Source organism: Falco naumanni, chromosome 3 (assembly GCF_017639655.2).
Source record: "Falco naumanni isolate bFalNau1 chromosome 3, bFalNau1.pat, whole genome shotgun sequence".
Taxonomy (NCBI): Eukaryota; Metazoa; Chordata; class Aves; order Falconiformes; family Falconidae; genus Falco; species Falco naumanni.
The window spans coordinates 8,797,263-8,813,268 of record NC_054056.1 but is presented as its reverse complement, the minus strand read 5'-3'; the positions used below and the strand labels follow the sequence as shown (position 1 = coordinate 8,813,268).

At 47.3% G+C, this 16,006-nt stretch overlaps 1 protein-coding gene across 2 annotated transcripts in view; it reads right to left on the bottom strand.

Annotated features, from left to right (window-relative positions):
- Positions 1–15,589, bottom strand: part of TMEM201 (transmembrane protein 201) — a 29,018-nt gene extending 13,429 nt beyond the window's left edge. Inside the window, exons 1-6 of one of the 2 annotated variants that reach the window (XM_040585606.1) lie at positions 15,459–15,589; positions 9,138–9,258; positions 8,249–8,443; positions 6,235–6,411; positions 5,229–5,620; positions 4,553–4,756 (exon numbers count right to left, since the gene is read on the bottom strand). In XM_040585606.1, the coding sequence (XP_040441540.1) occupies positions 4,553–4,756; positions 5,229–5,620; positions 6,235–6,411; positions 8,249–8,443; positions 9,138–9,258; positions 15,459–15,559 (1,190 nt within the window). In that variant the 5' untranslated portion in view covers positions 15,560–15,589. Of the gene's footprint in view, positions 1–4,552; positions 4,757–5,228; positions 5,621–6,234; positions 6,412–8,248; positions 8,444–9,137; positions 9,259–14,184; positions 14,343–15,458 lie in introns of those variants that run through there. The other variant, XM_040585605.1, reaches the window with a different exon arrangement.
- Positions 15,590–16,006: the final 417 nt, after the last annotated feature.

Genomic DNA, 16,006 nt, shown 5'->3' with positions numbered 1-16,006 from the left:
TGCGACAGCACACAATTTCAAAAGTATTTATTTAAAAACCAAAGCAAAGTCATATACCACAGCTCCCTGCTTTCACGAGTGGAGTCAGTCTGGAGCGATCAGCTGGCTATTAATTGTATAAATAATTTGTCTATAATACATCAATACATACTTTCTATAGTATCTAAGCATGATTATTAGCTTCACATAATTTCAGCATACTTGAAAAATATTCATAAAGCCAAAATAAAACACCACTACACTATTTTCGTATTCCGCTCTTGCCCTCACCCTCTGACACACCCAAGCTCAGTTCACTAGGGCATGCAAAGCACAGATGCAGGAAAGGAGGAGTTAATAGAAAGGAAAGAACTGGATATAAACATAGCATATTTAGAATTGTAAAGGGCCACAAAGGCATCACTTTGCATGCACTGATGTCAGCAAAGGCTTCAGGAAGACCAGAAGTAGCAGAGCAGAGATGCTTACTTGTTTGCTAACTCTGGCTTCTCCCTCAAGCCCCTTATAGTCTGCAGAGTTGCTCAGAAATTTAAGAGTATAGCCCAAGTATCCTCTTATGCCCAGCCACACTCACTGGTAGCAAATGAAAGACAAAAGCACGGGCCTGGCAGACATACAGGCACTGCTGTCCCAAGCTGCAGCTGCGTCAGTTCCACTGAAGCACAGCAACATCGTGTTATCAAAAATCTCATCCAGGAAAAGGCACTTAATGAACGCACATCGGCCCCTTTGTGTATCCAGCTCTGCTGGGCTGGGTGCAAAATGCTTTGAGTTGGCAGATCAGCCGTGGCCACCGAGAGCCAGTCAGGTGCTTTGGGCTGGAGCAGATTTGATTTCAAGCAACACGCAAACCTGCCAGCAATCCCTCACCACTTCAGCTCCATTCTGTAGCATCATCCTCTGGTCCAGACACCAGCACACAGCCAGTGGGAGAAAAACAGCACCTGAAATTAGAGGCTTTTGGGCTAAAATCCTCTAGACCTGTTGAGTTAAGATGTTTGCATGCTCTGGCCTGCACGGCTGGGAGAATCCTCAGGCAATAAAGCTGCATCTGGGGACCACAGGTTCCTCTGTGGCCTGAAATAAGAGTCCAGCTAAATGAAAACAAGAAGCTCAAAGCACTGATCAAGTGGTTCTGTATGACTTTGTGGCACCTGTGTTAGTAAGTTACTAGCCCTTTGTAAGCTATCACCCCCTTCAGCAGAAGAAAACATATACCCATGTGCCACACAAAATAGCACCTCAGCTTCATGAGCATGGTAGCACTGTGCTCAATGCTGGACTTGCACCAAAATACCTGAGCTGGAAGCATACATCTTCTGCTGGACTCACTGTGGGGGAAGCAACCAGGCAGAGTTAGATGATGTATCTAACTGCTGAGCTGTTTCCTAACTGCACCTCAAGTGAAAAATACAAAGTTGGCAAAGAACCTTCCGTGCAGAACCTACAGCACGGCAGAGTGTTTAGAATAGCCTCTTTGGCATTGAAATCAAGTATTACAGGAACACTTGCAGTAAAGGCGTGGTGGTTTGCCCCCCCCCCCCCCCCCCGAAACAGTCAACAGTAAAATGCCAGTAACTTATAACTGATCTTCCTCAGGCCTAATTGTCTAAGGAGATACAGCTGGTACAGATCAAATGCCAGCAGTTCATAAATCCAAACACATATGGGAAAAAAACCTTTCTCCTTCTTCCTTCCCTCTCCTCCAAAAGGTCAATTGTCCTCTACCATCAGCAAAAGCACGTGAGACAAAGCATATGAGAAAGGCAAAGAGGAGACTGTCAGCATCAGAGTCTCTAAAAGACCAAAATTCAGCTGCTGCAAGTTCGTTTTTGAGGCTCTGAGGTTTTTTCTTGGTTTTAGCAGCAGCAGCACAGACAAGCTGAGGCACCAAGGAGTGGGAAAATAAGCTGACACCTGAGCAAAGACAAAGGCTTCTTTGGCATTAAAATGGAACCACCCTTCAATATATGTTTTGTTATTTTGTTTCATCTCTGAAATTTTTCCAGTTCTGAGTCTGAAAGTCACGAACAAAGCACCACAGAGCCAGGGTTTCAGTTGTACAGCTCGGCCACAAAAAAAAAAAAAAAAAAAGTAGCTTTCTGGTGTTCTGACATATAAAATTAGTTGTAAATACACTTAATTTGTATTAATCTGCATAAAATGTTTGCATGTCAATTGCAGTTAACATATCTCCCAGAATAAAAGATTTTAAATTCAGTATAGATTTGCATTTGCTGTGCCAACAGAGCTAAAATATTCCCTAACAGTATTTTTCAGGCTTCACAGTGTAAACCCCACTCCTTGCCACAGTTCTGCTGGCTGCCTGTTCCTAACGTCTAGTGTGCATCCTCCCCATCCCATCCAACACTGCACTGGAAAAAAGACAAAGAGAATAAAAGAAAAGATCAGGCACAGGAAAACAATGTAACAACAGCTGGAAGACAAATCTTTTGGGTCAGCACTGAGAACACAGAAGAGCAGACTCAGACTTTGCAGATGCTGGATTCCTTTTGTGGACAAGTAAGTAAACAACTCTCAGAGCAGCATCATTCACAAGCACCAGAATGAAGAAGGGTGTTCTGTTTGCTTGGAGGTGGATATTGCAGTTATCTGAAGGCACCAGAAACAAGTTCTAAAGGAGGACATGTATCAGAAGCAGGTTGTGTCCCCCCTTCTCATGCCAGTTGTTAAGTTACAGGCACATGGTCCTTCAGCCAGGAGCTGTACCTTCCCCTGACACAATCAACTTGGCTTATTGTTGACAAATCTCTACAGAGCTTTTGTTAGTGCTACCTTTCTGTTTTCACAATGAATACCGGTTTTAATAACATGAGCTATGAAAAGCTATGAAGTGTCTTTGTTTCCTTTAAAAAAGCTGTAATTTCACCAGCATCTGCAGCATCCAGTAGTGCCTGAATCTTTCAGCAAGAGATGCAAATACTTCACAGTGAGAGCTCCATTCTCATTATTTTAGTAGAGTTTATACATAGGAAGATCAAGACACCCAATTAACTTGTATTAGTGTGGCAAGTGTCATCGTGCTATTCTGAACAGAAGAAAATAGCAGGCCTTCTGTAACAATGCTATTTCCTCTTGGAAGACCCAAATTCAAATGAGAAGTTCAGTGGACTGCCTTGCAAAAAACAGTGCAGGATAATCAGACTGCTTATCCTAAGGGCCCCCAAGAAATTAATCCTACAAAAGCCCAAGCAGCTGAAAGCTCCTTCCTCCTCACACAGTAACATCCAGTCATCCCAGCTTTCAGCAGAGGACCGCCAGGCACTCAACTCAAAGTCACAATTTCCAGACCCTTCTCTTCAGCAGCTTTAGCACCGATGCCAGACATCAAAAAAGAACCCCTCCAAATAACAGGAAAAATCCACCTCTATTGCCATGCAGTCCCACAGCAGAGGCTCCCACCCCTTCCTACAGCACATCCTCCTAATCTAGCACAGGTATCTATCAGCAATAAGGAAAACACTGACTGAATAAATAGTGACGTATAAAAACAGCTGACCATATACCATAGCATGAGGCTATTAGTCCTGTATTTCTTTTCTTTCTAAGGCTATAGGAGTAGAGGAACATACACATTTTTATCCATTTGTGGGTTTTATACACATGCTCCTCGGGGGGGGGGGGGGGGGGGTAAAAAACTCAAAACCTGCATGAAAGCAACGGCCACGGGTAGATTTGAAAATTTAGCCTAAAACAGCTGAATACATTCAGATATTCAATCAAGACACCCTGAGCTACATAACCTTTTAAAGCACCCTTTTAAATAAATTAATGAAGGTCAGTCCAAAGCACTTAAGGACGCCTCTCCATTTAAAATAGGAGTCGTAGGAGAATGGCAGAGTGAGAACATGCAGTTAAGTGATGCTACACAGTGGAAGGCAAGAAGAACCAGGTTACAGACTACATGCGGTCCCCTCCTCCCACCCTGTACACCATGCAGAGTTACTACAGCACACGTTACGAGGACTCGAATCCAGAGGCAAGTTCCCATCAGTTCGAAATTAAAATGACCAGCACCATTAGAAAACTGAAGGTGGCCTGGGCCCCATGGTGGATCAAGGCAGAGGATTCCTCTGTGCCTGGCTAAGGATGGACAGGCAGTGAGAAGAACCAGAAGGACAGGAGAAGCCAGAATCTCTTTGGCTGGAGAAGCAGAATGGGGAGGAGGCTGCATTTATGGAGCAGTTTGTGAAGCAGCTGCTGGAAGAACAGGCTTTGGGAAAGTTGTATATTTGCATTGCTGACGCAGGATTCAGGAGGAAGGGAGAATGGAGGCAGCAGGAATAGCTTCCACGGCTAGCACCAGCAGTGGAAATGCTCCAAGCAGCTAGCACAGTGGGAAGTAAGGATGGGGAAAAAAAATTATGTATAAAAGGAAGACAATATCTTCACTGCTTATCTAATTGATAAAAAAAGAAAAAAAAAGAAACAGAGGAAGGGGAAATAAAAAGAGGAAAGAGAAGCACCAGTCGCAAAGAGTTCACAAGGCTTTTTTTCCTCCTTCCCCCAGCGTCACTGCTCTGGCTCTGACCTTCGGGGCCGGTATCTCCGATGGCCCGTTGACTTCCGCGTGGCCACTGCTGCGGTGAAGCCCACCAAGCAGCACAAGGATGTGGTGCCAAATTTGGCTGTGTCTAGCCAGTTGGCTGTTTCCATCTTCAGGTACCTCTCAGCTAAATGCAGGCTCATCACTACAAACCACAAGACTGAAGCAAACGCATCAATCCTCCGGAGCCTGCAAGACCAAAAAGAAACCAAACGTGACACAAGGTAAGAGTTTAAACACCAATGAACCCCCTTGGTCCTGGGCATGGAGATGGAAGGTGGAGAGGGTACACACACTGAGCAGGTTGTGTATGTCCCTTACTACAGCTGTATCATCTGCAACCCTTCCCACTGCTGTGGCAAGTGCCCAAATAGATCAGTCCCATTTTCCACCAGATAACAGAGCTGCACAGCAAGCTTGTCATTCACAGTAATTCAAGCTTAAATTGAACGAACAAAGGGACACATCCAAAGCAAGCTCTGCCGTCTCCATCCAGCTGACTGGCAACCCAAAGAATTACAAGGAGAACTGTGCTACCTAGTACTGCATGTGCTATTCTGACAAATGTTTACCCCCTGGCTCACCAAGTCAAGGCAATGCAAAAGACCTCTGACATAACACATTTTCCTTTAAGTGAAAGAGAAGAAAAGAGCACACCCACCTGATCCGCCCAGCTAAGAACATGGCCAACAAGCAGGTGAACAGCCCAAGGACAGCAACTGCCATCTGGTGATTCTTCCCGTAAGCCCATGCGGCACTCAGGTTCTCCACCATCTGTTCTGGGAGCAGGCGAAGCAGCTCCCGCCAGCTTGCCACTGTCACAGAAGTGTCATTTTCCAAGTCTGCAAGCGAGCTTGTGCCAGTCCTGTTCCGAATGGACGCTGGACCAGAGGAGAGAGGAGCAGGGACTGCTGTGCTGAGTGAGAAGGGGTCGCCTGACCCATACAAGGCCATCAGAACCAGGAACGCACAGCTGAGGAAGGCTAAGAACCGCAGAAATATCACCTGAGCTGGTGTGGTTATGGAAGCAGAAGAGGAGAACGAACATAAATTCTGCAGAGGAAGGGAGAAACACCTTGTCAGAAGCTGAATGAACTGTAGTAAGGTTTTGAAACGGTGCTTTATGAAACACTTCCAGACTGTATGGTTTACTGGACAGTTTTAATGAAGTCCTTTCTTAGTCTCTGTACTGGGCTTGACACCACACAGGATGCTGTAGATGTAGCAAAGAGCAACAGCAGATCTATGAGCAGAAGCCAAGGACAGGCAGGGCAGTGAGGCAAGGTCATAATTCACCTCCCATCATTCCTCTTTCCCCCCCTGCCATGTACTCAGTAGGTTCCTGCACTGCACCCATAAATTTGCTTCCGTACCTCCCCTTTTCTGCCTTTCCCACTATTTTCCTGCCACCGTTATTATTATCACATTAGACTTGCTGGTGTCATTCGGTACAACTGCCAGAAGGTGAGAGGAAAACCTCAAACTAATGTCAGGAGCATCTGTGGCAACTGTCCTGTGCTCTTCTAAACTTCTGCTGTGCACCCAAGCTGCTGGAGTTAAGAGAGCCTGACGGCCACTGCCTTCCTTTCCTGGCAGCAAACCCAGGTGCAGAGGTACCTCATTCTCTGCACTTCCCCTTAATTTCCCACATCTCCCTCCCCGTGTACCTGAGTAGGGGACTTGTCTGTTTCACGGCATTTGAAATGGTGGCTAAGCAGCAGCGCCCGGAGCTGCCGATTCTGATGTTTTATGTAATACTCCACAGCAGCCTGGCATGGACGGCACAGCTTGTAGGTCTGCTCCAGATGGTGCTTGTATACCTCAATCTCCTCATCATATTTGCCCTGGTGAGAGAACAGGAGAGAAAAATGTAGGTGAGAACTGCAGGTCCCTCACCAGTTACACTTGGTAGTGACATGCAAGCAAGGTGTGCTTCCAAGTCTCCAGAGGAACAGCCCCCTGAAACCAGGCCTGAACAGTGACCAACCTGGAGGCCGGCTATACAACCAGCTTCGCATACAGCTGACCCAGCCTCCATGTCCTAGCAGAGACAAAACAGCTCTTAGAGAAAGCTGCTGTGGCCCAGTTTCAGGATGTTCGATTTCTGTGGCCTCATTTAGCTGTCTTTGTGGATACCTTACGAACCCAACACAGAAGATGATACTAAAAACTAGTACTGCTCTTCCCCTCCTCAAATGAGAGGGCACAAAAGACCTGTTGCCCCTTCACACCACCGTGCCGGAGACAAGCTCCCTCCAAAACTCCAGCCCCAGGCTCAAAGGCTGTCATTGTCTTAAGACCCTGGTGAGATGAGCTCCATAAATCATTAACAGCACTCATAAAAACAGCGAGTAGGGCCCAAGGCAGGTTTTTCAGCATCACTACAGTGGACCCATCACTTATCACAGAGGGTTCTAGGGCTCTTCTAACTCCACTCCCAGCCTCTGTCAAGATCCTTACACCAAAAGCATGCATGAAAGCAGGCAGCTTCTTTGGGAGAGGGAAGCAGAAGATGCATTTTAGCTGCCCAAGAGCTTGCTGCAGTATTTTCATAAGCTCCATCTGCCGGAACCCAGACGGAATCACATGGGCGAGAGCAGCAGCAGCAGGCTCACCCCTACTGGACAGGCCAGCAATGCTGAGAGGCCACTAATGCCACTGACACACACATCTAACCACACTGGGCAACACGGTCCCGCGTTTCTTAGCTGGCACAGACACTGCGGTTCACTGACTGCCTGAAAAAGGGCCAAAGGCTCATATTACTTGAGCTAGGGGATAGGTCTGGCAAGAGGCAGGGACTAGAAATAAAGCTGAGGAAAGGGAATCAGCTGAAGATGTTCCCATTAAGCATGACCAAATTTAAACCTGTTCTCTGGGAGTCATCCTGATTAAACTCATTACAATTACACAAAGCAGACTGGATTAGGCAATCCAGAAGATTCATGCATCCCACTACAGTGCCATCATACAACCCCAAGGCTTGACCATGGTTGAAAGCTAAGGAGTGCAGCACTGAATTCTCTGCACGAAACTTTGACAATCCATAAAACTGTGAAGGAGAAACCCTGCTATCCTACCCTCCATGCATACTAAGTAATGGGAAGGCCAAGAGGCTGCTCAGCAGGAAATCCTGCTGCTATAACTGTAAAATCCCTTTGCCCTCCTAGGAAGAAATGCCTAACCACGGAGATGATGTGGCTGCACAGGATTCCTCTCCCGCTCCACTAGTAAAAGTGGAGCAGCACAGCCAAGGCCTCAGGAAAAACAAAATCTATTAAGGCTTCAAGGTGACGAGTGGGCTGTTGTGCCTGCCAGATCCTGTAAGTTTGGCTGGGTCAGTGGTAAGTACTGGAGTTGTAAGCTGACCTCGGCAACACGCATGTTAGGTTTTGGGCTCAAGCTTCAACTTCCACTGTCTATCTAGAACAAGCCATGGTAATCTGGCTTTGGAGTAGGATCAGGTAAGTTTGCAACACTAATCACCAATCTCTGCACTGCAGTGCCACATACTGCTTGCAAAGACTACTGGAGCATCATTCCATAGCACACCGAAAAATTCCTATCTCCCCTGCTTACTAGGCTGCAGGACAGATTAAGCAGAGCAGGAATAGCAGATACACACAGGGGAGTGCCTTAACAAACATTTTCCTGTGAGGTCAGTCCCTAGGGAACACTTACCTCCTCCCTTGGTGAGAATGAAGCCAGCTGTTTGATCTTTGTGGTTTGATGGTTGTTGCATTTCTTACAAAGCAAAATTTGGCTGCTCACCCACTGCTGTGGTTTAGTAGGATCACAAAAAGTTGTACCACCCGACACAACATGGTTAAGGTGTTCCATGTACTGAGCAGGGATGGGCTTGTTGTAGTCTCCATTCTGACAAGAAGCAAAAAGGGTGGCAGGAGGGAAAGCAAACATCAGATTGTAAAATCAAAGCCAAGGTATCCCCTGGTTGCTAACAAGATGCCCGACGCTCTGTCAGGTGCGCTATACTTCATGCATTCACCTATGTAACAAAAGTAGTAAGTAAAAAAAAACCAACCAAAAACACCAACAAAAAAAAAAAAAAAAAAAAAAACAAACCAGAAGAAAAAACTCTTCAAACCACTTCACCTCTCCACTGCTCTGTACACCTATTGCAAGCAGCTGGTGCTGGTGGATTCTGGCTTAAGACAGGCTTTATTTATTTAATACCCCAAATAGAGCAATTCAGCTGTTCTAAAATACAAAACCAGAGAATTGTTCCATATATTTAAAATAATAATAATTCTTAAAAGATACTGGTGAAAATGTCAAGGCCCTTTTTGCCCTTTGAAGTGAGAGGGGAAAATTTGTCTTTATCATTCTATGTCAGCACACCCCAGTACAGTGGATTCTTTCTCGAATTTGATCAATTGATCAGCTGCTAAGTTCATAGGTGTGCAGTACAGCGCTGCCAGCTGTCAAAACACTGGGTATTCATCTGCACTGGGCCTGCACCATCTTAAATGAGGAGCAGGGTTTTCCCGCAACCACCCTGCCACAGGGCATGTGCCTCCCCAGCCACCCTTCAAGCCATTTGTCACTGTACCTCTTGGAACCCATTGTACTGCTCACAGTTGGGGCAATCCCAGCAGTTGCGATTCCCATACGGCACTACCGTGTCCTGATTGCAGAACCAGCAGTTCACCGTCACATGTGTGGGCTTCTTCCTGTTAGGAAAGGAAATGTGTCAAGCACAAACACTGAACTCAGCTGACGTACAGGGAAGCGACGGCTTTCAAACAGGGAAATGCAGGAGAGGCTGGAATAACAATCAGTCTTCCCATTCAGTATGTTAAAGGATACGAGTCAGAGTAGTCATTTTGGCAATGAAAAGATGGACTGTTAAAGTAGAAATAAATTCTGCCTGATGCTCCTATCTTTGTGCTAACACCATGGACATGCCAGAACTTTAATTAAACAACCTCATGAATAACCTCACTGTTTTTCAGAGGTGTACTGGGGATGCAAGCCCTGTCCATAATCAGCATTGTTACTATATGCAAAGGGTGCAGTAGCTGCTTACTTACTACAAAATGCATTCATAGAATCCTTCTTAATACACGGGATTTTGGGAGATGGAAGTTACAGTCCACAAGAACTGCATATGGTGGTACTCAGAAACCCAGAAAGCAGGCACATGGTTACAGTTTAATGTGCCCTGCTTGTTAGAAATTTTTTCAAGGACAAAGGTCTATCAAATTATCCCAAAGTTCAGGCACTGGAAGTAGCTGTTTCTTCACAGTTTTAGATACATATGGAACTGAGGAATTCACATGCCTTCCCCAGTTTTTATGCACTGGAACTGATGAGATAAAGACTAGAGACCCGGATCTACGAGCCCCTTGTTTTTTAAAACAATCCTGTTAAAACAAGTCACTACAAGAGGACAGCTGTGACACGGCCCCATCACAACAGATTGTGACAGATGTTTGAGCAAAGAACTTCAGTGGCCTGGACCCCTGAGCCTGCGTGCTGACGAAGGTCTGTATTTGTCTTGAAACTTGGTGCAATACCCAAGAGGAAGCTCCCTGGCAGGTCAAGGCAACACAGCCCAGCTGTCTGGGTTGATCAGAACCAGGCCCAATCACAGCTCCAAGGCAGGGCAGCTGTCCAGGCAAAGCCCAGGCAGGGACTGGCTATGGCAGCTATGCAGGCAGATGGATCCAGCTGCCACCAGCCCCATTTTCTGCCTAACCACCAAGGGGTCAGCTGGCTCCCGCTGGACAGCAGTGAAAGCAACTGAGCAGGGAGGCTCACTGAGGGCCTGGAAAGCAATTAACAGCAGCTGAACTGCTCACCAGCTGAGAGTAACTTCTCCCTGCTCTAGGAAATGCTCTCTGGTGCTACAATACTCTGCAGCAAAACATCTCCTGAATGCTGCAGGAATGTCGACTGGCACCCTCCAACTGAACGGGCAGGTGGTTCTCTCCTTAATTAAGCTGGCTTCTTTCTCAGCCATCACCTTTATAGCTGGATGCCCACAATTGAGACTTCTTCCCTACTATTTCAAGGCCATGTCTTGAAACTTGGCTCATAAAATATGAAACCCCCAAGTGACGCTTGAGCATCCTGTTTAAGTACTAATGACAAGGATAAGCTTGAAAGCACCAGAAAGAAGCCTAAAAAGCCAGAGTGCACCAAGGATTCCCTGCCAGATGCTGAAAGAAAATGGCTGGAGCTACTAGGGTGACAAATTCTTATCTCAAAATAGATGCACAAACCCACACCCCTCTTAAAATGAATACTGGCTGCTCAACTTTCTTCATTGCCAAGGGGGCTCAAAACAGTAAGTGATCCAAGCTAAAAATACCACTATTGAAGCTGACAGGCAAAAAAACCCCAGCCCCCAAAATCCAAAAAAACTCGTAAGCCAAACAGAAACCTAAGCTGCTCGTCCAAATTACCCACAAGCTACCAGTGTTGAAAAGCCACGCAAACCATGTGTTAAAGCAGCCATAGGAAGGGTGGACAGCTACGCCTGTTGGTACTAGTTTCATCTCACTATCGTAGGTGTAAAGGCTATGAAAATATAACATATAGGCTTCAGCACATTAACCACCGAGATATAAATTCTACTGCACCTTCAGCATGGACTTTTGATAGCAAGCGCAACCTGAACTCCACCCTCTGATGTAGGTTATTGCACGGGTCCCAGGTACTGTAGAAATTGCTACAATCCCACCCTCATGCCACTGTAGCACCATCCTCTGGCACCCATGGAAATAAGACAGGCCACACTTCAGTCTCTACCTGCCACCTTAACTTCTGTGACATGACAGAGTAGGTAGAAGCACTAATTTCAAGGACAGCACAGAAATGGAAAGCACAGGCCAACAATTATTAAAGCATGCATGCTACAAAGCAAAAAAGGGACCAATGCCAAACTCTTATCTGAGAACTTGCTAGCATCAATAGACCAAATCCTTCGTATACTCAAGACTTTTCCATCTTTCCTAAACAGGATTCCATTTCCCACTCGAGGCTGAGGAAGCGCTAGCAAGGTTGAAACAGCAGCCATTTATTCTCAAAATGTATGTAAAAGAAATTGCTAAATCCTGGATTACTTGGGTTAAAAGCAATAATCCTTCCTTTTGTGAATTTATAATCTGTTGCCATAGAAACAGTTGCAGAAAAAAAAATCGTAAGTTCCCAACCTGCTGGATGCAAAAAAAAAGAGAAGAAAAAACACAAAAGGTCAATTCAGGCAAGAACATGTAGGTAGGGTGTTAATTTTCTAGTAGTTGGGCAGGACTTTAAAAACAAAAAACAAGTACTGCATTTGGAAATGTACTCTCAAATAGAGATTTAATGACTTTGGAACTATATACGCCGTGACTGAATTCAGGCAGCAGCTGAACATAATAAGCTAGAGCACACACTGCTTCTGAAGTCAGACATTCTGTTATGAGACAGACAACGCAAAACTAAGCATTTACCATGTGCTGAATGCCTTGCAAAACACTAGGCAAATCATCCCTTAAGGAGTTCATAATCTAACACTGTATTAACTTGAACTAGCTTCACTGGACAAAGAACCACCCTGCAAAATAAAACCTGAGCAACAAGAAGTGACTGAATGAATTACTACACAGAGATTCCATTAACAGATGACTTCCTGTGTCCACTCAATATGTAGCTTGCACACCCATACAAGCTAAAAAAAATCCCAGGTGTTTTTTTTTTTTTTTTTGTTTTTTTTTTTTTTTAAACAAACTGGTTTACAGGTAGAAGATTTTTGTCTAAGACGCTGGGGGGACACATATCTGGAGTAAACTCAGTTACGAGATCGACATCTAGATGTCTGATACTGCTCAGACGTGACAAAATATTGCTTTGTGAGAGACTATCAGACTCTTCTGCTAGCAAAAATCAGACTGCAGGTATAGCCAATGACAAACACTGTTGAGCAACTAGTTTGCGTCTCTCATGTAACATAAGAGGGAACTTGCATTCCTTCCAAATCCCAACACTCTCCACTAGTCCCCATTTATACATACATTTAAGGTCGCGCTTCAGTCCAGACTTTTAATGGATTGCCAAAACAACAGTCTCCCTGGTAAGTGCAGGTCAAATCAGTTACCTGCTAATAATAAACTGGATTTCTAAATATTTTTATTTACATCTATTCCCCCCCTTCCTTTGCTGCTAGGTCAGAAGGTGAAGATGTTTGGTTTTTCACATTCTTAAGAGAGGCCACAGGTGGACGTGCAGTTAGGTTACCCTCATCCTCTGCCAAGGATTAAAAGAAAAAAACCCAAACAGTTCTCCATTGAAAGAATTTGAAGCAACACTCCACTCTGGCAAGTGAATTACAAAGCCATTATACAAACGCCTGTGGCAGCAAATCTGAAGGAAGAAACACTAGGAAGGGGAGCTCTTTTGCACAGATCAGTTTTGATCAGAACACCATCTGATGGCAGTTGGATATAACCAAGCTGCCAATGCTCCAAGCTACAGACCAAGCCCACGGCACAGTACGGCCAGGATGACCCAGTCAAGAGGAGCACATCAAACCTGATACAGACCTCAGCTTACGGTTAGGAAGCTCCTGGGCAGCAGTGCACCGAGCTGCCATAATTCCCAGTTGTGCCCATGTCCATCACCTGTCAGTGAAGGGGTCTGCCAATGCAGACCCAACACTAACCCTCACTTTCCAATGTGAGAAAAACACATCACAGCTATCTAGATTCCAGCAGGCAAACTGTATCATAGATGCATTTGCTCAGAATTAGCAGTTGTAGACAGCGTTGAAGATTTAGCCACAAGACCAGCTTTCTAGTACAGCATCATGGGCTATAATGCAGCCGATCCTTTCCCAAGAGTCAGACTTGGTGTCCTCGTAACAGTGACAGATGCTCAGCAGACCTGGGTAGGGACGTGGACCCAGGCATAACCACCTCCTGTGCTGTCCCCCTCAAAGGCTGTCTTCTATGAAACTGCAGCTTTCGCAACTTCTAATAGAGAATACCAGCCATCAGGGCAGGACCCTCTAGAAAAGGTGCCTCGTTTTGCCATGTCTGTATCCATGACTGGCTCCTCAACTAAATGAACTAGCTGCACAGCAGCTCCCGAGTTCCCACCAACCTCTTCCAGAGCGAGTGATGGCTTATCTTGACTTTACTTGCAGATGGAGCAACCTCTGCCATCACTGACCCAGAGAATCCCCAAGGAAGGAGACCCTCATGGGGTGTTCTCTGTTGGTACTGACATGTCAGTAGCTAACCATCAGGAGAAGGTGGAAATGTGGCTACAGCTGCTGGTTTAAACTCAGCCACCCAACTTCCAACAGCATGTAACAAAGAAGTAGCCAAGCCGTGATCTTGAAAAAAGACCACAAAACATTTCAAGAGGTTTTGTATCTGGCCCAAACTCACAAGGTTTAAGGAGTTCCTCTGCATATTCAGGCATCAGATCTTTTTTCTCCCTGATACAAAAAGCACAGGCTTAGATGCTGGCACAGTTACAGCAGTGCAACTCCACATATTGACAGTGATTCCAGAACTACTTTCTCTGCTAAATTGTTCTGATCTATTTTATTTCCCTTTCTACAGGGGGTGGTAAAAGCATCATGCTAGATGCGTAAGTGCACTCACACTGAAAATGGAGCGAAGCAGAGCTGTATCGGAACGTTAACACCAAAGATAAAAGCAGCAGCATGTCTGTGGATCGCTCCCTTATAAAGCTGTCCTCCTTGATGACTTTGGAAGATACATTTAACTAAGGCAAAGTAACACATCAGGTAATATCAGAACAGTACTGAAAAACACAAATACATAGCCTCAAAGAATTATCGAGGTCACCTCCTGGAAATATTTACAGCTCACCAGCAGTTTTCAAGGGCTTGGGAAGAAACGATTTCCATTCTAGAGACCTTCTGATGAGCTTAATGCGAACCAAATCCAATCTCTTCCCTCACAAGACATGTTAGCCTCAACTGGGTCGAAGAACTGCTGCCTGCTTCACTGAGGATTGCTTTAGGCCACCAGTATTCCTTAGCTGCCCTAAAAACGCCAAGTCTTACACATGGGCTAATATGCCACTGATCATTTACCTGGTTATATAAAGAGCAAATGCTTTAGAGCAAACTGGAAGTGTTTCGCCTCGGATGCAGAAACAAGCTTCTATTTCTGAGTGCTAACTTGAAGTAAACCTAAACACGTGGAGCCCTTGGGAGCACCTTTTTCTCCAACAGCAGCACTCGATAGCTGAGCGGCCTGCTCAAGTCTGTTCTGGTCTTATTCCGTGTACTCCTACGTTCATCCCAAGCTATGCAAAATCAAAATCAGTCCAACTGAGCTTTACTCCTTTTATGAAATCTGTGTCCTGATTTCTCTCCTGGTACTTTTCGAATTTTGTTTTCCATCGGTCTGTTCTAAAGGTCAGGAATGCCGCCTGCAGCTAAGGAGCGGAAAGACCAACAGATTTCGGTCGGCCGCCGGTAACGGCCTGCACTAACGGCGCGGGTGCCGCCCCGGCCCGCACCCCTCCCCGCCCGGGGCCCGCGGCAGCGAAGCCCGCCCTGCGCCGCCTCCAAGGCGCCGGGAGCCGAGGGGTGCAGCCCCGGCGCCCCGCGGCTCCAGCTCCAGCGCACGGCCACGGCCCCGCGGGTCGCTGCCGCCCACAAAGGCCCGGACAGGCCCCGGGGACGCGGCGAAACGCGGCCGGCCGCTCACCCGCCGGCTCCGGCCGCCGCTGCCAGCTTGAGGAGCTCCCCAGCGCCCGCGCCCCGCCGAGGGGAACGAGCCGGCCGCGCCAAGACCAACAGATTTCGGTCGCCCGCCGGTAACGGCCTGCGCTAACGGCGCGGGCGCCGCCCCGGCCCGCAGCACCCACCCGCCCGGCCCCTACCTCCGCGCCAGGCCCCTACCTCCGCGCCAGGCGGTACAGCAGCAGCCCGGCGGCGGCGGCGCAGACGGTGGCGCCCAGCCCGGCGGGGCAGCGGCCCAGCAACGCCGCGGCTCCCTCCATGCCGGCCCCGCGCGGGCCCGCCGCCGGCGGGGGCACCTCGGCGGCGGCGCTTTGTACGCGGCGCGGCCGCCCCCCCGCCGCCGCCCCGCCCCTCGGGCCCGGCGGGGGCGCGCGCGTGAGTCACGGCGCGGCGCGAAAGGCCGGAGTCGTGCGGCGGCGCCGTGAGTCAGCGCCGCAAAGGCCGAGATCGTGGCCGCGGGGGCGGCCCGCCGGGCTGCTGCCCTTCCGGGGGCGGGGGGCTGGCCGTCGTGCCTGGCCCGGCGCCGACGGGACCCCGCTGCTGCTTGCTCCCCGTGCCTTTTTTTTTTTTTTTGCCTTTTTTCTTTCTCTCCCCCCCTTTTTCCCCCCATTGCTTTTCACTGCCCCCCCCCCTTTTTTTTTTCTTTCCTTTTTTCCCCTTGGTTCCCCCCCCCCCCCCAAGCTTTTATTTTTCCTCGGGTTTCTCCC